This window comes from Camelus dromedarius, chromosome 36, assembly GCF_036321535.1.
Source record: "Camelus dromedarius isolate mCamDro1 chromosome 36, mCamDro1.pat, whole genome shotgun sequence".
In the NCBI taxonomy this organism is placed as follows: Eukaryota; Metazoa; Chordata; class Mammalia; order Artiodactyla; family Camelidae; genus Camelus; species Camelus dromedarius.
Genome location: NC_087471.1, coordinates 11353384 through 11373935, shown reverse-complemented (window position 1 = coordinate 11373935; position 20552 = coordinate 11353384). Strand labels below are relative to the sequence as shown.

The window sequence follows — 20552 nt, the reverse complement described above, 5'->3', positions numbered from 1 at the left end:
ACAGGTTGGGGATAAGGAATATAGTCAGATTTCTTCATACTGAAGAGTAATTAGAACTGACGTTTGATAGAGATGGTGGAGCCACAGTGAGGAGGGACTTTAGCCAGTTGTCATGGTCTGTGGAACTAGGAGTCCTGTTGCTAAGCAGCTGATCTAGAATTTAATCAAATAGAGACACAAAGAAAGGAATTTATATTTTTCTTTGCCACGTGAGGTCTCGAATAAGAACTCTGTTCATAGAAATAGGCAGCACAAAACTATCAATATGGTTATAGCTATAAAGGACCATGGGAATTACTAATTCATCTGGTAAGTCATTCAAGAATCTAACTGTAAAGGACAGAAGCACTAGAATTTGTGTATGCCTGAAAACACACACACACACACATACACACAAAGCAAGAGTCTTTACGAAGTATTCAGATCTTGAGAGAGGTCAATGACATTTATTACTTCATATTCCACTCTAGTTTACTTGGTTGAGAGCCACAAAATTGTGTTTTAATGGACTGTTACTCATATTTTGGAATTAATGAAAAGGACACAGGAAGATAACAGAATAAGTAATAATTTGTTACATGAATATACATATATATACACAAAGGTTAGTGAGAAAAATATTTGTGAGTACTTTTAAAATATCATTTGAAATTTAAAGGAAAACTAGTAATTTGGTGATTATTCCATGTGAATATCTATAAATAAAGACTCCCACTCAAAACAGGGTATCTGATTCCCCTTCTGTTGGGACCTATATGTTTTATATGTTTATTGTGGAACTGTCCCCACACTCCCATCTATTTAGAGTAAAGTATAATGAATCACTAGGTGTCCTTCGTGTAAGTTCAACAAGTGTCAGCCGAGGCCAACCACCATCCTTCTGTACCGCACGGTCTCACTCAGCCTCACCACTGCTTAAGAGCAACTGCCGTGCAGAGCACTGAGCCACGGCGTCAGCCCAGGGCTCATCCATTTCGCCCACGCCCTTCTCTTCCCTTCCATCTAGCTTGCTCATAACAAACACCCCTGTCTCTGCTTTTCCTGTTGTTTTAGTGCTGCGGCTCTGGCAGTGTGACTCTGCCCGAAAACAGACTGAAGGTCAATGCTGCATACAGTGATGCGTCCTGCCCTGCACACTTCTGCTCTCACCAGTGGCTCCATATCCTGGCGCCAGAATGGCTGTGGGTGAGGCCCTGGCGCACGTGAGGACCACTCTCCCACTGCTACTCTGGTCGCAGCTGCTTCTGTTGCTTTCTGGATCGTCCTGTGTTGGACACGCCCAACGCCATGGTCCTCCAGAAGTGGTCATACCCTTGAGGGTGACACACACTGGCAGGGGCGTGAAGCCTCCAGGCTGGCTCTCCTACAGCCTGCATGTCAGGGGCCGGAAACACGTTCTTCACATGAAGGTCAACAAGCATTTGTTCTCTCAACACTTCCCAGTGTTCACCTACGACGACCAGCATGCTCTCCTGGAGGACCAGCCCTTTGTCCAGAATGACTGCTACTACCAGGGGCATGTGGAGGGGGACCCGGAATCCCTGGTTGCCCTCAGTACATGTTTGAGGGGCTTTCGAGGAATACTACAGATAAATAACATTGTTTATGAAATCCAGCCCAAAAGGCTTTCTACCTCATTTGAACACCTGCTATATAGAATGGACGAGGAGGAGACACAGCTCCCACTCATGAGATGTGGGTTAACAGACGAAGAAATAGCACGACAACTGAAGTTCCAAGAGAGTGATGAGTCCACTTTGATGCAAAGTGGGTATGAAGGCTGGTGGACCCACAGGCGTTTTCTGGAACTGGCAGTGGTGGTGGACCACAATCGGTATCTTCATCACGAAAATAATGCCTCAAAAGTGCAGGATGAAGTATGCATTGTTGCCCATATAATAGGTAACTTTTTAAATTCATTGGATGTTAAGGTGCTCTTAATTGGAATTGAGATCTGGACTAAAGAAAACCCCGTTTCAATAGATAACATAGAGAGTCTCCTGGAAGAATTTTGCTCCTGGAAAAAAGTAAGTTTTAATACCCGCATGCCCCATGATGCTGCACATGTCTTTGTAAAGAAGCAATACAACATAAACATTGGCTTGGCCTATATAGGATCAGTGTGTAACCAGCGTTTTAACTGTGGAGTTGATAGTTTCATGGGTGAATCTTTGTATAGTGTTGCATACACTGCGTCACATGAGATTGGTCAGTTTGGGTATGCCACATGACGATGGCGACTGTGAATGTGGGAGTTAAACATGTATCATGTCTCCAACGAAATTGACAGTAGTGAGTTTCAGCAACTGCAGCTACGCTGCCTACTAGAACAGCAGTGCCCAAAAAACATGTTTGAACCTTTCACCCAATACAGAGAACATCTTCACGTACAAACACTGTGGGAACAGTGTGGTTGATGAAGGAGAAGAGTGTGACTGTGGTCCCACTTACACGTGTGCGATAGATCCCTGCTGTCAGCCAGACTGCACTCTGACACCTGGGGCCGACTGCGCTTTTGGGCTTTGCTGTGACAACTGTGAATTCATACCATCAGGCTACGTGTGCAGAAAAGAGGAAAATGAGTGTGATCTTCCAGAGTGGTGCAATGGGACGTCCTATCAGTGTCCAGAAGATGTGTACAGGCAGGACGGGACCTCCTGCACGGGCGGGGGCTACTGCTATGAAAGGAGATGCAACAATCGCAATGAACAGTGCAGGCAAATCTTTGGCAAAGAGGCCAAGAGTGCAAATCAGGATTGCTACAGGGAAGTGAATATCCAAGGTGACCGTTTTGGTAACTGTGGTGTCAGAGTCACTTCATATGTAAAATGTGGCATCTCAGATATCCTGTGTGGGAGGGTCCAGTGTGAGAATGTGACCGAAATTCCCGTTCTGAGAGATCACACGACTGTGCGCTGGACTCACTTCAATGGAGTCACCTGCTGGGGTACAGACTACCACTTTGGGATGACCATACCTGACGCTGGTGAAGTGAAAGACGGCACAGAGTGTGGTGCAGGACGGATCTGCATCCAAAGAAAGTGTGTCCTGATGTCCACTTTGAAATGCAGTTGCTCACCTGAGACCTGCAATACGAACGGAGTCTGTAACAACAGACATCACTGCCACTGCCGCTCCGGGTGGGCCCCCCGGGTGGGCCCCCCCCCAGCTGCCTGGACGAAGGCAGCGGAGGCAGTGTGGATAGTGGCCCACCCCCCAGGAAACAAGAAGAAAAGGTGGAAGACAAGATTTACCTCCAACTATTTTGGTGGATTCCTTTCTTTGTTTTATTATGTTTCTTACTTTTGCTTTTTAGGAGACGCCAAAAATCGCCTAAGAAACAAGAGGAGAACGTCTCAATCTCACCTACGGAAGAGAAAACTGTTTTAAGTTCACCTACTAAAGAAGAGCAAAGTTTGCCAACTTCACCTCAGTGAGAAGAGCAAAATGTCGAGACATCACCTGAGGAAAAAATTTAAAATGTGCTGATTTCACCTAAGGAAAAAGAGAAAAAAACTTCAAATTGCATCTTAGAAAGAAAAGCCAAAATTTACAATTTCAAACACGAAGCCCAATACCTATGAAATTTCTCATGTTTCAAGTTTCCTGGAAGCAGACGTGTTAAAGCATGTGTCACAGATCATTGTCAGAAAACCCAGATATATTTCATCATTCTAATTATAAACATCACCCTTTAAACAATTACTAAAATACACTAATTCCTGGAATATTTCTACTTTCCATTATTTTAAGCAAATTTAGTGGCTACTTTTTCATGGAATTAGTCTGTTTCCTGAGCAAAGGCACAGCTCCTGAAGTGTGTGTGTGTGTGTGTGTGCGCGCATGCACTTTTAATTTGCTGTCTCTAAATTACAAACATCGTCTCCTTTGTACTCCTTGTCACATAGAGAAGGGGAACCTAAAAATCACATTTCTTCTTCGCCAGTCCCCTTACTATTGATTTTGCTAATGGAAAGATGTAGAGGGGAACTGGATACCTGGAAATACCTTATTGCCGTGCATGTCAGAATTGAGTCATTTACAGCTCTCACCTTGACAGGACAGTAAATTTCAGTCTGCGTGTTATTACTATATATACATACGTTTCCTTTTGTCTTCATATCTATATATATTATAATTTTACATATATATATATATTGTTTTCCCATCAACTTCCATAACGGAGATTACTTTTCAGCCTCAGAGACACTGGCACAGCTACCAAGCATCTTAACTTCTCAGTTCTGAGTCCCAGGTCTTTAAGTTCTCCATCAAATCCCTGAGTCCTAAATTGACTCCTAGATCCATGGGACCTATTCAAAAACTGCAGGTCCTAATAACCCATCTCTTCCCTCTGAGCTCCACTCCTAAGAGCAATAGCTACACCTCCTTCATAATCCATGGTGATCCCCGTGGTGTGGATTACTTTTTTGTGCCCGAACTCTGACTGATACAGTAATTAGCTGGGTATAATGGAGTACACAGAAAGGAGTCTGACATCAGAAGGTTTGAATTTTTCACACTACTGCCCTTACCATCTTGGGGATGTGATTTAAACTTAGAATTACTTTAAAGTCTGAAAAGAGAGGAAAATTATACGTGCCACTCAAGCCTTCCTAATTTCACTTATTAAATGGATGGAAGATTTCCAGTCACGATGTCAGAGTAGTGGGACCATGAGCTCGCCTCTCCTCGTGACTACAACAAAACCATAACCAACTACTTAAACAACTATCAGGAAAAAAAAGATTGGAACCTAGCAAAGAAAAAGATCTTCTTCATCTAGAAACACAAAGAGGGAACCACAGCAGGATGGTAGGAGGGGCAATCACACAATATAATCGGGCCACATAACCCCCAGGTGGGTGGCCCACAAGCTGAAGAATAATTAAGTCGCAGAGGCCCCCTCACAGGAGTGAGAGTTCTGAGCCCTACCTCAGGCTCCCTAGCTCGAGGCTCCGGCACTGGGAGGAGGAGACCCCAGGACAACTGGTTTTAACGGCCAGTGGTGCTTAACTCCAGAAGCCCCATGGGACTGAGGGAAAAACAGACTTCATTCTCTTGGGAAGCATACACAGAATCTCATAGGTTCCAGGTCCAAGGGCAGAGGCAGTGATTTTATAGGAACCTGGGTCAGACCTGCCTGCTGGTTTTGGAAGGTCTCCTGGGCAGGTAGGGGGCAGCTGTGGCTCACCCTGGGGACGTAAAAGTTGGTGGCAGACATTCAGGGAGTGTTTTTCTACGTGAGTTTTCCTGGAGGCTGACATCTTGATTGAATCATTAGCACCAAGACCTTGCCCCACCCAACAGCCTGTAGGGAAGCCTCAGGCCAAACAACACACAGGGTGGGAACACAGCCCCACCCATCATCAGACTTTCTAAGCCACAAAGGCCTCTAGACACGCCCCTACACACAGCCCTACCCACCAGAGATCCAGGACCAAGCTTCACCCAGCAGTGGGCAGGCACCAGCAACTCCTGCCAGGAAACCTGTACACGCCTCTAGTCCAGCTTCATCTGCCATGGGGCAGATACCAGAAATAAGAAAACAACAACCCCAAAGCCTGTGGAAGGAATCCACAAACACAGGCCATACTCTACACTGGGACCGGCTGGACCCTGACCCTTGGGTGACAGTGTACTGCTGGGACACATAGGACATCTCCCACAGAGGGCCACTTCTCCAAGGTTGAGAAATGTAACTAACCTACCTAAAAATACAAATAGAAAGATAGACAATATGAGGTGGCAGAGGAGTATCTTCCAGGCCAAGACACAAGATAAAAATCCCAGAAGAAATAATGAGGAGATAGGAAATCTATCTGAGAAAGTTTAGAGTAATGATGGCTAAGATGTTCAGAGAACTCAAGAGGAGTATAGTTGCACAGAGAGAAGTTTTTAGCAAAGAGTTGGAAAATATAAAGAATACCCAGAGTTGAATAATAAAATCACTGAAATGAATATCATTGCTAGTTTCCAATCTTTTTTTTTTCCGATGGTTGTTTAAGGAGTTGGTTATGGTTTTGTTGTAGTCATGAGGAGAGGCGAGCTCATGGTCCCACTGCTCCGAACCAAGAATAGACTAAATGAGGCAGAAGAACAGATTAGTGAGCTAGAAGACAGATTAGTGGAGATCACTACTGCAGAACAGAAAAAAGAAAAAAGAATGAAAAGAAATGAGGGTAGTTCAAGAGAACTCTGGGACAACGTGAAGCACACTAAATTCACATTATCCAAGAAAGGGAATAGAGAGAGAAAGGACCTGAGAAAAAATTTTGAAGGCATAATAACTGAAAACTTCCCTAACATGAGAAAGGAAACAGTCACCCAAGTCCAAGAAGCACTGAGTTCCACCCCAGATCGATCCAGGGAGGAACACATCAAGACACATAGTAATCAAATTGAAAAAATTTAGGAAAAGGAGAAAAGCAACAAATAACATACAAGGGAACTCCTATAAGGTTATCAGCTGATTTTTCAGCAGAAACTCTACAGGACAGAAGGGAGTGGCACGATATATTCAAAGTCATTAAAGGGAAAAACTTACAACCATGAATGCTCTATCCAGCAAGGCTATCATTCAGATTTGACGGAGAAATCAAAAGCTTCACAGATAAACAAAAGCAAAAAAAATTCAGCCACCAAACCAGCTTTACAACAAATGTTAAAGGAACTTTTCTAGTTATCAAAACACAAGGAAAGAGAACAAATAGAAAGAGGAAAAAAAGACCTACAAAAACAAACCCCAAACAATTACAAAATGGCAATAAAAACATACATATCAATAATTACCTTAAATGTAATGATTAAATACTCTGAACGAAAGACATAGACTGTGTACTGCTGGGACTGGCTGAATGGATACAAAAATAAGACCCATACATATGCTTTATACAAGACACCCACTTCAGAGCTAGAGACACATGCAGGCTGAAAGTAAGGGGATGGAAAAAGGTATTCCATGCAAGTGTAAACCAGAAGAAAGCTGGAGTAGCAATACTTATATCAGACAAAATAGATTTTAAAATAAAGACTGTTACAAGAGACAAAGAAGGACGCTACATAACATGAGATCAATCCAAGAAGAGGCTATAATAATTGTAAATCTATATGCACCCAACATAGGAGCACCTCTATATAAGGCAATTGTCAACAAACATAAAAGGAGAAATCAACAATAACACAGTAATAGTGAGGGACCTTAACTCCCCACTTACATCAATGGACAGATCATCCAGACAGAAAATCAATAAGGAAATATAGGCCCTAAGTAATAAATTAGACTAGATGGACTTAATTGATATCTATACAGTATCCCATCCAAAAGCGAGAGAATACATATTCTTCTCAAGTGAACACGGAACATTCTCCAGAACAGACTACATGCTGGCCCACAAAGCTAACCTCAGTAAATTTAAGAAAACTGAAACTGTACCAAGCACCTTTTCCAACCACAATGCTATAAGGTTAGAAATCAACTACAAGAAAAAAAAAATACAGAAATTGCAAACAATGGAGGCTAAACAATATGCTACTAAACAGCCAATAATAGATCACTGAAGAAATCAAAGAGGAAATCAAAAATACTTTAAGACAAATGAAAATGAAAACACAGTGGTCTAAAACCTCTGGACACAGCAACAGCAGTTGTAAGAGGGAAGTTTATAGTAATACAAGCTTACCTCAGGAAACAAGAAAAATCTCAACTAAACAGCCTAACCTTACAGCTGAAGCAGCTAGAGAAAGAGGAGCCTAAGGCCTAAAGAGGTTTTACTTCTTCCTTAAAGCCATTAATTTACTAGGTGGGAGCACTGATTTCAAAGCTTAAGCATTTATTCATCACTCATTACTTTTTCAAAAAAAGGACTAACACTGATCTCAAAATGCCAGGCTAAAAGAAAGTAAGCCTAGGGGAAATTAGGAGGCAGGAAATAAAAAAATAAATAAAAAAGCAAATGTTAATGAAATGGATGCTAAATAAACAGAATAGAGACAATCAACAGGATGGAAATATATTCCTTTTTAAAAAAGGACAATAGGCAAAACTCCAGAAATACAGACGAAAAAGAGATAAAATGACAAATAAAAATATTAGTCATGAAAAATTATAAATTGTTATATAAAATGCTGTTACATATACAGCATAGCAGATACTTAAGACATTATAAATAAATGCTATAAAAAAATTACCAAGAAACTTAGATGGAATGTGTCATTTTAAGTAAAAATATAAATGGATAATATCAATTTGTAAAGATAAAAATCTGATTGACAAAATAAAATTAATATTAGATGTATTATTTTCCCTACATTTTACCCAAAGACAGCAGTCCCCAAAGGTAAACTGGTGAGTGTTAAGCTTTAAGGAACAGATCTCAATTATTAACATACAGAAATCATTTTATAAAATAAAACTATAAGGAAAGGTATTCAACTAATAGTATGGGTCTAGTAAAAATTTGGACAAGAACAATGCAAGAAAGACTGACTGACTTCACTTACAGAGATCAATACAAAAATCATAACAAATAACAAGTATATCAAATTCAGCAAAAATGAGGAAATAACATTTCCATAAGCAGAGGGGAGAAAATATTTTCATAGAGTTTATTTTTAAAAGGCAAAGGTAGTTTAATACCAAAAAATATCAGAAAACATAATTTTTTACTGGATTAAAGGAAACAAAACATATGCTCATTCTAATAGAAGCAGAAAAAGAATTAAATAACATTTAAGCTCTACTGACAATGACAAGAATTTCTCAGCCAAGTAGGAACAAAAGGAAACTTTCTTAACCTGATAATAAATATCGCTGAGAAACTTATAATGGAACATTCCTTAAAATGAACTTTTTAGAGGTATTCACAGTAAAATTAGGAATAAATCAATGTTGCTGTATCTCATCACTTACGTTAACTTTTTATTTGAAGACCAAGACAAATTGAATAGATTGAGAAGAAGTAAAAGCTATAGAAATGAAAGGTAAATATTAAAAACTGCCATTAAATGTAGCTTACATGAATTTCTATGTAAAAAACTTTGCTAAGAGGAAGTTTAGCCACTATAAGGTATTTTAAATAACAGAATTCTTACAAATCAATATAAATAAAAATCATAAACTGGTTTGTCATATATATGAAATACCAATGAGTAGAGAAACAAGAACTCTTACAGTAGAGAAAAAGGTAAATGCTCGTAACCACTTAGGAAAAGTATTTGGCAGTATCTCAAAGCTGGACATATGCAAATAAGCCATATAAGCTAATAATTCCAACCACAGCTATATACCCATCCAAAATGTGTATTTATATTCTCCAAAAACATGTACATGACTGTTCATGGCAACACTATTCATTACAGCCAAAAATAGTAAAAAGTCAAATATGAGCTATACAGATCTTCCTCAACTTATGATGGAATTACATCCTGATAAACTTATCGGAAGTTGAAAATACCAGAAGTCAAAAGTGCATGTGATACACCTAACCAACCAAACGTTATAGCTTAGCCCAGTCTACCTTAAAGGTGCTCAGAACATTTACATTAGCCTAGTCAGTCAAAAGCTTATTTTATAAAAACACAAAGTTTATTTTATAAAAAATGTTGACTATTGACTTATTTATTTAATGTCGAGCTGAAAGTGAAAAACAGAATGGTTGTCTGCATACAAAATAGTTTTAAATGTGTTAGTGTTTACCCTCCCGATCACAGACATGCTTGACTGAAAGCTGAAGAAATGCTGAATTGTCAGAAGTCAGGGACCGTATCCACAACAAATGATGTTACAATACTTAATGTCCACGCAGAAAAACAAAATACAAGAAAATTAGAATTCCACCTAAGCCCATGCATAAAATTAATTCCTGGTAGGTTAACGACTTAAATTTGAGAGAAAACAAAAGGACTTAACCCTGGTTTAAAAAAAAAAGGAGAATATCTGATCAATCTTGGAGAATGGAAGCACTTCTCTAAAAAGACAAAAACGATACGGCCTATAAAAATAAAGATGTATAAATCAGACTAAATTAAATTAAAAACATGTGTTCAACTAAAGACACCATAAAATTTAAAAGTCATAGACTAGGAGAAATATTTGCAAGAATTATATTATTATTGAGAATATGTAAAACATTCACATATACAAATAAGACAGACAACAATCTAATAGAAAATCATCCGCAAGTTTTGGGCAGAAATGTGGGGAAATAAAATTCTCATATGCTGTTGCTGAAAGTTTGAACTGACATGACTATTTCCTAGAGTTATTTAGCAATAGCTACCAAAAGTAATGGTTTGCATTTACTCTGATCTGGCCATTTTCAGTATGTACAGTACATCAGATAAATTGTTGCATATGTGCATATAAAAAAAGTTGAGTATTTCTTACAGAATTTTTTTAAAAATTGGAAATGTTTTAATTGTCCTTTACTTGGAAGGGAATATACGTACAATATACTACTAAATAGCAATTATGGTAAATAAATTAGAGGTGCTCCTAGCAGTAAATGTTTAGTAAGGCTAAACATCTGAAATGACAACATTGTGTGAAAAAGCAAGTTGCCAATAATTCGTACAGTATTTTCCCATCAATATACAATTCGGAATATGCAAAACAAGTCTATATTGTTTCTGGATACATACCAGTGTATCAGAGGACGATATCACTCCAAATCACTATCAAATTCTTAGTATTAGCTACTTCTGAGAAGGCAGAATACAGTGTGATACAGTTAGCTGGGGAGCGTCAGGGTAGGATACTCTGGAAATTCAGCCATTCAGTCAAGACGTGTGGTAAAGTGTAAAAATTTAATGGAAATGTAGGAGATGCATGTTTTATATACAATCCCTACATTTTCCGATAAGATGAAATATTCCTCACTTTTTCTTAAAAGAAGTATTCTGTTGAGATTTCAGTAATTATTTCCTTGGGTCAGGAGGAACATAAAATTATGTCAACGGAAAACAACCCCAAAGGGACTAATTATAACATAATTTTAGGTGATATTCGAACAACTTATTTGCATCAGTCCAGCTTCAGTTGCAAAACAGAGAAAAACTCTACTCCATTAAAAGGGAATCTCTAATACTGGGTATTAGGTGATTACAAAACTCACAAGAAGGGCTGGAAAAAGGGACCCTAAGCACGAGACTGAAGTGACCCACAGGCCACTTTTCTGCCACAATCATGGAGCGGGGTGCACTGGGCAGGCTTGTCCTGGGAAACAGGACCAACAGGAGTCACAAACACGAGAGAACTAGGGAAGAAATGAACATAATCCAGCGATGGAGACAACGACAAGTGGAATACTCGAACTGGTTCTCTCTTATTTTGCGGCGGGCCTACCTTCGGAGTGGAACTGGAACAGCAGCCCCTCTCAGATCCCTGCCCGCCGGTTTCCGGCCGGAAGTGATGTTTCCGGCTCTCACGTTCTCTGGCTCGCTGCCGCCGGGCTCGGAATCGGTCACGTGTGTACGGAGGCTGTGAAGCCCCAAAATCTGCCGTCGGCAAACCGGAAAACCAGAGAGTGAGCGGGAAAGCCGGCGGTCGGCGTCACTTCCGGCTGGGAAGCCAGCGGGCTTGAGAGCTGAGGAGAATGGATGCTTCAGCTCCACGGGGGAGGTAGGATGGCCTCGGGAGGGAAAATCAGATATTCCCGCTGCCATTGTCTCTGCCTCAGAATAAGGTTCACCCCTTTCTGGCTCACCTGTCATTTCATCTTGGTAGCCTGCGTTCTAAACGCTGGACTAGAACGTTCGCCGCCGCCCGTACGCCGTATCTCACGGGAGAAGTGAGAAGAGGAGGGAAAACAAGAATGCGGCTTAATTTATCAGCTATGCAAATATCGTGTAACGGAGGTTGATATGTGCATGTATCAGGATGGAAGAAACACCTTCCGTTTACATTTCCTGGTCTGTGTTCTCTCCGCGCGCCGCCTGCGGCCTCTGCTTCATGTGGTGAGTCAGTCAGAATTTTTTAAAAAGCCAGTTTCTGCCTGATGAAACAGTTGGATTTATTAATTTTATTACATATGTATCCTTGAGTACAGGTCTTTGATTATTCTGGGTGATAAAATGGGAGGATCGTGTAAAGCATTTCTGCTGAACACTTAAGTATGATTATCTCAAAACAAAAGACAAAAAACCACAAACACAAACACTCGTGTGATTGAGCTGCAAGCTGCATTCTTTCACAGAATTCACTTTTTACCCGGAAGAACAACCGACAAACCATGGTTATTCAGCCTTAATTATCTGGCAGGGATTTTCTTTTTAAAATGAACAGAACCTGTCACTTCAAGGACAGCCACTGACAGTACTTCTTCTTAATGATAACATTTGAGCTTTCAAAACCAGTATTAAAATTTTGGAAAATCTGGAACCACCACATTTTCTAATACAATGTCCTGATGAGATTAGTTGTAAAATTAAAGAATGTGATTTTTTAATATTTTTAGCAAAATCTATCAAACGTGGAAGTTCTTCATTAGTGAAATATCGTCTAAAATGGTAAAATATCATCCAAAATGTAAAAGATATGCCAATAAATGTTAATGGAATAGTATAAAAGAGTTACTGATGTGCTTTCAATTTCATTGGTTGCAACTAACATTTAAGAAACTAGCACTTGTTGAATTTTGAAACAGTACCAGAGAAGAGTAGCTATAATTATCCAAAAATATTAAGATACTCCTCTTTTCCAAATGCATATTTCCGTGAGGCTGGGTTTGTGCATATACTTTAACCAATAAATCATATGGCAATAAGTTAAATTCAACAGCAGATACAAGAATCCATCCAATCTCTCTTCTGTTAAGTCAGACATAGAAAATGCCACTTTTCTCATGAAATTTTTGCTTTGGAATATATCATTGTTTTTCATGAAATATGTTAATGAGTTTATCATTGTCATTTTAAATTAATACATATTGCATATTTTAATTCTTTAATTTTAATGTAGTAAATATTAATATACATAGCCCAGTGTTCTAGAATACATTATATTATCTTTCAGTATAACCTAAGAAATCTACCAGTCAGGATTAAGTTCAGCTATAATTGATAGACAACTGAAAATAATGACTAAAACAAAATAGAAGTTAAATTTCTCTTATGAAATATTGGGACATAAACAATTGAGAGTTAGTATAAGGCCCTAGAGTTGTTTAAGACTGGCCACACCAGTAAGTATAGAACTTATTATGATCCAATATGGAATTCCAGCTATTAATTGCCATTCCGAGCATCAACTTGAAAAAATGGAGAGAAAAATACCAAATGTACATACCAGCTACTTTTTCAGAAAGTCAGCCAAAAGCTACCAGAGGTTGCTTCCTCTTCTACCTCACTGCAGTGTATAATCACATCATCTTTAACCAATTTATCTATCTCATTGTAGTAGTGCATTATGGGTGGGATTTAGATAAAAAAGGAAAAAATTCATCCCAGAAAATAAATATTATCAAAATCATAAGAGTAGACCATGTGGAGAATTTGTCCACAAAGAATATTTGAGTTTTGGAATCATTTGGAGTGATAAGATACACAGACGAGCTTTCAAATCATAGAAATGTTATATGATAAACTAGGAAGTTACATGTGCCGAATACAGACATCAGCATGCTGTTACAAATTATAAGAGCAAGCAAGTTGCATGATGTAAGCCATGTTTTTAGTGCATCATTCTAAAGCAATATGAAACAGGAAATGGAGGATTTTTTTAAAGGCTGTGAGGACAAAGAATAACAAAGTGTGATGCGGACGTGATCAGAAGTTAAGGCAATGTAAATGTCATGGCAACTGCTACTGTAAAAAATGCTGGAGACCGTATCCCTTAGCAGTAACAAAGTTTTCCCTGTCATTTCAATGTTCTAACAGGGTAGTAGAGGGAATATATCATTAGTTTTAAAACCACTCTTGGGTTATATTTTTTCTTTCTGTATTTATTTTTATACACAGATTCTCAGCCTATTCCCCTGGACCACTAAAGATCAGAAATCTGTGTTAAATCCTCAGATAATGTTTTTTTCTTTTTTTTACATTAGCCGTGTATGAAATTTGCCTGATTGAATCATCCTGAAGAAGTCTTCCAACTCTTAAGTTTAATTTTAGTTAAAATATCATAGCACTCTAAAAAATTGTCAATTCAAAATTACAGTATTTTTCAATTTGTTTTCAAAAGTGCCTCATTACCTCCTAAAGCATAAATCATTAGTGTCAAAATACCAAAACGTAGATCTTTGAAACTGGGCTCATGGATTTATAAATCAATGATTAATTATGAATTTAGTTGAAATATAATAACATAAAATCTATTTGCACACATGTGGTAGAGGCACATCAGATCCTCTCTTTGCCAGTTGGCCACTGTTCTTTCGTTAGAAATCACAAAACTTGTTAACTTGAAGGTTTTCCCCACACTATATATATTTAAATAACATATTTTGATTTGAGATTTAGCTTCTACTGAAAGAGCTAGTGTTATTTATTTCTTCACCTGAGTCTGTGCTATTTATTGATTTAAAAAAAAAAAAAAAACCACCTGAAAAGTATTACGAGCTGTGCGGTATTTCAACCTTGTCATGTTTAGTTATAATTAGTTTAAAGATGGACTTTAGCAAATCTGTAAAGTATTTTTATCTGACCAGCCTTGTTAATTTTAGGTCAATTTGGAGCCTTTTATAATTCATTTTTGTTTAGACTCAGTTCAACAAACTAAACATATCATAGATGGTTTTGCATAATTTGATATTCGGCAATGTACAAACAGGCTAAACTGCATATAAATGAAGGACAAGATCACTTTATAAACTGAAACTTGAAAAAAATCTGAAATGAGAGTATCACCATCAGCATAACATGAATAAACATCCTTCATTCACTATGACGACTTTGTTCAATTAACATTTAATTAGAGCCCAGGGTACCAGATGGTGAGGTGCCGTTCAACAACAGACCACAAGAAAATTGAAATAGAGACGTTTGTTACTCTCAGATCCTGAAGGAGGTACAAGGCAAGCCCTAAGAAGCCATATGGCTAGGGTGGCGCTGGGGGCGTCAGGGCAGAGAGCCAGGTAGGACCTCGGGCACGTGCCTTTTTTTACTGTCTGTGGTGGAGTGGTCTGGGGTTCCCAGGCTGAGGCTGGTTTGGACAAGTCAGACCAAAAAGAGCAGGGTTTTGGTAAGCTCCACAGGGGTCTTACCTCAGGGGAGCACACAGAGAAGGCTCTGGGAGGTGGGGGAGGCTGTTGATTACAAGGGCTGTTGGGGAAGTCATACTAAGACCTTCCGTTTGCTTGTGACTGTCAGGCTCTTATCTAAGGTATGGGCTTGCATACCCTTGTCAGGTTAAGGCCCCCTCAGGCCACTTGGCCAAACAAAATGGTTGCTGAGGTGGCAATATGATGGAGAGCTTAGCTAAACTCTCAGCGTCCACTAACTGCAGGTGTTAGGCTTCAGTGGTCAGGGAGCAGCCATTCCATGGGATCGATTTATCTTGTTCAGGGAGTGTGAGGAACACTGGCGTTCATTGCGATAGCCTGTCTTCTGACAGGACACCTCGCAGCAGGAGTGCTGAATTTGATGCTTGTATCAGCAGAATGAACATAATAATGATGTCACCTATCATTTGCAAATGACTTTACAAAGGACTTTTTAATGCATTACCTTCCATAATGAGCTAAAACTAAAATATTTTAAGGGCTTACTGAAATTTTATTTAATCATATTGGCTAATGAACAATGCAAATGATAGAGCCAAGATAAGACAAGGAAATCAGATTTTTAACATGTAACAATATAGGAGGGTGAGAAAATGTTAAATAAGTGAACGTGTTGGCTCTTTTTTGTTGTTGAGATCGTCTATATACATGGCTACAAAGAGTGTACCACTGAGTTATCATTGAACGCAATATCTGATATTGGTAGTAACAGAGACAAAACACAAATTTCTTTATGTAGATTAAAATATTATAACTGATAGAAAATATAAACTTCTAATTTTGTATTAAATATCAACCAACTTAATTTCCTTAACAGTCAACAACATCAAGCATTGCAGACAGTAAATACCTTACATTCTATAATAAAGTTTTTAATTTTTTCCTGGATTCATTCCATCTACAAAGGCAGTCTTCCATGTTCTAACCATAGTATGAGCAAAACACTGAATCAGGCTATAAACGATTCTAAGTGAAAGAAAAGTAGTCCAAAGAAATCCCTAAGTATGTAATTAGCATGTTGGCTTACCAGCTCAAGGAGACACTAAGTAACCCATTAAATTTAATTATACAAAGAACTCATTTAAAGAATCACTTCTGTAAGCTGCTTGCTCAAGCTTATGTAATTTTATGTCTGCACACATTTGTGATTGAAGAATTAAGTCCTAAATAGCTTCAGAGAGTAACTATCACAATATTACTGGTCCCAGGGAGGGGGGAACAGACCCCTCATTACACTAGGATAACTGAGATCCCACTTTCTAGAGCTTTTTCCTCTAGATTAAAGAGCAATTTTCAAACAACTCAGTTAATGGCACAAACTACTTAGTTAAACAACTTAGCAAGTCAGTCTGAGCCAATCCTAAGAAAACAGTTTGGTCCCAAAGAAGCCAGGTGGGTCAAAGGCTTTTTTTTTAGCCAGTTTCAAGAGGACAGCCCTTCCAAAGGACAGGCCGAAGGCCGAAAAACTGCCACAGTTTCATTTGAAGCAATCCCTTGCCGAAGGGATTGGGTCAAAGGCATTTCTAGCCAGCTTCGGATGAAACAGTCTGATCTCAGATAAGACCAAGTGTACTTGCATACAGAGCAAGGCCTTAACCGTACAGACCTTGAAATGGGTCCTGAATCCAGCCTGAGAGTTTCAGAAACAAAGAGGATGTGATCTCTCGGTTCCAAGAGAAAGATAACACCTTCAAACTCCAGGGTGGCAGAAAAACAAGTGAGCAACAGTGGGCTCAGTTTGGGGTACTGCATCTGTGTGTTCACTGTCGGGAGTCTTCTCTGGTCCCCATAAGGGCCACCAAAATGTTTACCTGAAACTAGACAGACATATTTCCCCAGCAAAGATGGGTTTATCGAGGGTCAGCAGAGACTTGCAGTTGGGGATCTGCAGCCGTGGTGAACCACATGCCAGTCACCACGTGCAAGGGAAGGAGAGCACTTTTGTAGAGAGGAGAAGGAAGTTGGGAGGGCTGTAGTTAACAAAGAGCCCATGGCTCTTCATTGAGTCTTTGCCAGAAAAGTCTCTCTTCCTGCTGGGCTCTGCTATGTTTCAGGACATGAGCTCCCCCTGCTGGTCTCCCAACTGTATTTAATTGAGGTTCAATTAACTTTTTTATAGGCCTTTAAATCTAGAATTTCAAAAGTTGACATGCAATAGGTTATCAGACACGTTGCTAGGCAGAAGAAAGGAGATCTGATACGTAACCCCAGCTCTACATAATACCCCCACAGTGCAGCACAGGACAAGCCTTCTATTGCTCTGGTCGTTCATGCTCTCGCCAATAAAATAAAGGGTTAATGATCTTTACGACACTGTCCTTTGTTCTTCAGAAGCACATAATAGGTAATGGGATATCATATCTGTGCCCAATTGTTATAAACTGGCTGAAAAGGGACAAGTTAGGTAAAAAATAATCTTAAATTTATAACTGTGGTCCCCAAATTGTACTGAAGAAGAGCCCAGTATACTATGAGGTTCTGTAACAATTCTTTTTTTTTCTCCTTTTTCAGTTTCATTAGGTAGAATTATTACAGTTCGACTGCACATACACATTATATTGCATGTAAGTACATATATACAGTATAGTGCACATTTTTTTAGTTTACATATATGTACTAATTACTGTTTCTAAGAACAGATTAGATCTTTAGCTTTTGAAACTTACATAGTTATCAAAGGAATAAAGCCAACTACAAAATAAGAATCAACAGAACGCAGTAATTCAACAAAGGACAACATGACACATTGGACAGAGATAAAAATAACTGTAAAATTCGTGCTCTGTCCCTGTTAAGTCTACTCCTTAGGCAGCCAGTTTTCTGACTCTTTTCAGTTAAATTACTTCCCTGATTCTCAGAGTAGGCAGTATTCCTAGTGGAGTAGCTCATGCTGAAGCAATCCTGCAGTATCTAGACAAATTTCTGGTGAGGAGTGGGTGGGAAAATCAGTGTCTACCAAAATGTGTGCTTATTCTTTTAACTTACTCTCACACCCCAAAACAAGATACAAGTCTTATATGGCCAAGCACTGCAGAAAAAGTTTGTCTAAATTTTGGTGCACATAGTTAAGAAGCTGCTTCAGGGGCACTTTCCCAGTCAGTTCAACAGCAAAATCAGCAACAGAAATCTGGGTTTTAAAATGGTTTCTTTTGGTTACATCTCCGTTGTGATTCCAGCCAACTTAATGGTATGAAGTTAGGCTTTTCGCTCTTTCACAGCTGTCCATTAACATTTCATCCAAATGCACAGATGTATAAATTGCAGGAAAGCCTTTTACAAAATTACAAAAGAAGTTTTTTCTTTTTCTTCCCCTACCTCTAGGATATATGAAATTTCAACCTTAGTGGTTTCAAAACAATAATAGCTTTATAATTCTTAGGGTTTTCTTGGAAACTGAGAAGGGATCAGATGAAATTTTAAGAACATACATAAACCGTTCCCTGTAACAATACTTTAAGAATTGATTTGTGCATGTGTTTAGTGACTTCACTTTTCAAGACTCAGATGTCCAAGTAGAACACAAAATTCACAAACGTAAGTTTAGTTGCAATTCTTTTTGTTAAGATATTTCCAGGGAAAACAAACATAAACTTAAATGCACTTGTGAATACCATTAGATTGAATGGGTTAATGTGTTTAACATTTTCTAAGTACTATTATGTGTAATTACTGTTTTGCGTTAAGAAGCACAGATCACTCCTGAAACTATGCAGGAATATTTAAATACTGTATTAGAAGAAATACATATAGGAATAATGTTTGATGGGCCACTGGACTTATTATATTTAATAACTATATATCCTGTAAATTCTGCTTCCTCTGCACAAAATGTGTTTCCTTCATTTTCTTCCGCTCCATCAGTGGTAGATTTTGTACCAAAGCCTCTGATACTCATCTGTGAATTAATATTGAGACCCACCTTGTTCCTTCTGTGGCAATATTTTCAATTCCCACAATTTAGATCCACTTGCACACTCGACTCCTTATCATACTCTGGGGAATATGTGAAGGGCGGTATAGACTTTAAATTGGCCCTCTTTTTCAGCCCAGCTAGGCTCGTACCGCATGGCTTTGGTGTCTTTGTTGTTGTGTGTGAGCAAGCCCCTGCTGCTACCAGATCTCACCAGAGAAACTGGGCGTCATCCCTTCTGTGTGAATCCCGTCTTCCGCAAGTAGTGATGCAGCCTGACGGGGCGTAGGGTCCTACCATTTAAACTCTAGTTTCTACATATGAGGCTTTGCTACATAATACCAAAATTTCTTAAACACTTACCAACTCCTGGAGTCTTAAACATGGTCCCCCTGGGTGTTCAGGAGCTGATGCTCAGCAGCCTATTTGAGAGCATGAGAAAAAGTCAGGAGACACGCAGAGAGGTCGGCCCCGACATCCCTGATTCCATGAACCAGCACCGCGGCTGCCTCCCCTCCAACATCTCATGGGAGAACTAACCCTGATGTGTTAAGCTGCCATCCTGCTGTGTCTGTCACCAACAGCCAGCTATTAGTAACAGATACAGCTGGAGAACTTGCTCTCCTCTGAGAAGTGACATTTTTCCCTTTTGATAATCAGAGCAAAGCATTTCACCTCTGGCTCTGGCTGCCAGAAATCTTAGTGCCAGCTTTTATAGTGAATCACAGCAACTGCAGTGACCTCTTATCATTGTTTCCCGTGTTCCCTTTATGCACTCTTAACTGTTTTTCTCTTCCTATTTCTTTCTCTCTGAAAACTCTCTATAAAACTATTTAAAAAGAGAAAAGACACATGGATTTAATTTTAAATGGATTAATTTTCAGCTCTTTGTAAGAATTATATAAAATCCCCCAGATATGTATCTTGATCCTTTTTATGATTAATCTTACTGTTCTGGATATCAGATGTTACTAATGAAACTAAAGACGTACCTTAAGCAGGTATGCTTCACCAGGACGTGGGCTCATGTCAGGGAAAGGGAAGTAAACGAGATAATTATGGACCTGCTGCTCATACAGTTTATAGGATCAAGCACAACTTAGAAATAATTTATTTAGCAACTTTACTTTTATCAGTTAGAACAGTTAAGTGAATATTTAAATCAAGATCTCAGGCAAGGTTACTTTAAATTGATGCTGACTGTTCCATACTTGAAAAATAAAAATGAAAGCTTTTTTTTAAAAAAAAAACATCAGAAGGTAGAGCATCCACTTTTATCATGATTTCTTCTTCCACCTTAAGTTCATTTTCGAACTCATGAATGCAAATGAGTTTCATGTAGCTCCTGTGAACTCATGTTTATTAGTATTCAATGCCATGTTATTCCAGAGATAAAAATTGGGAACTGTACTTACTGAATGCAT

General features: G+C 38.9%; 1 protein-coding gene across 1 annotated transcript; it reads left to right on the top strand.

The window, feature by feature from the left end:
• Window positions 1-287: 287 nt before the first annotated feature.
• LOC105102936 (disintegrin and metalloproteinase domain-containing protein 25-like) lies at window positions 288-19667 on the top strand. Its single transcript, XM_010996425.3, is given in 5 exon segments — window positions 288-309; window positions 1153-2209; window positions 2211-3156; window positions 3159-3236; window positions 19533-19667. Coding segments are annotated over 5 exon segments (2238 nt in total).
• The last annotated feature ends 885 nt before the right edge of the window (window positions 19668-20552 follow it).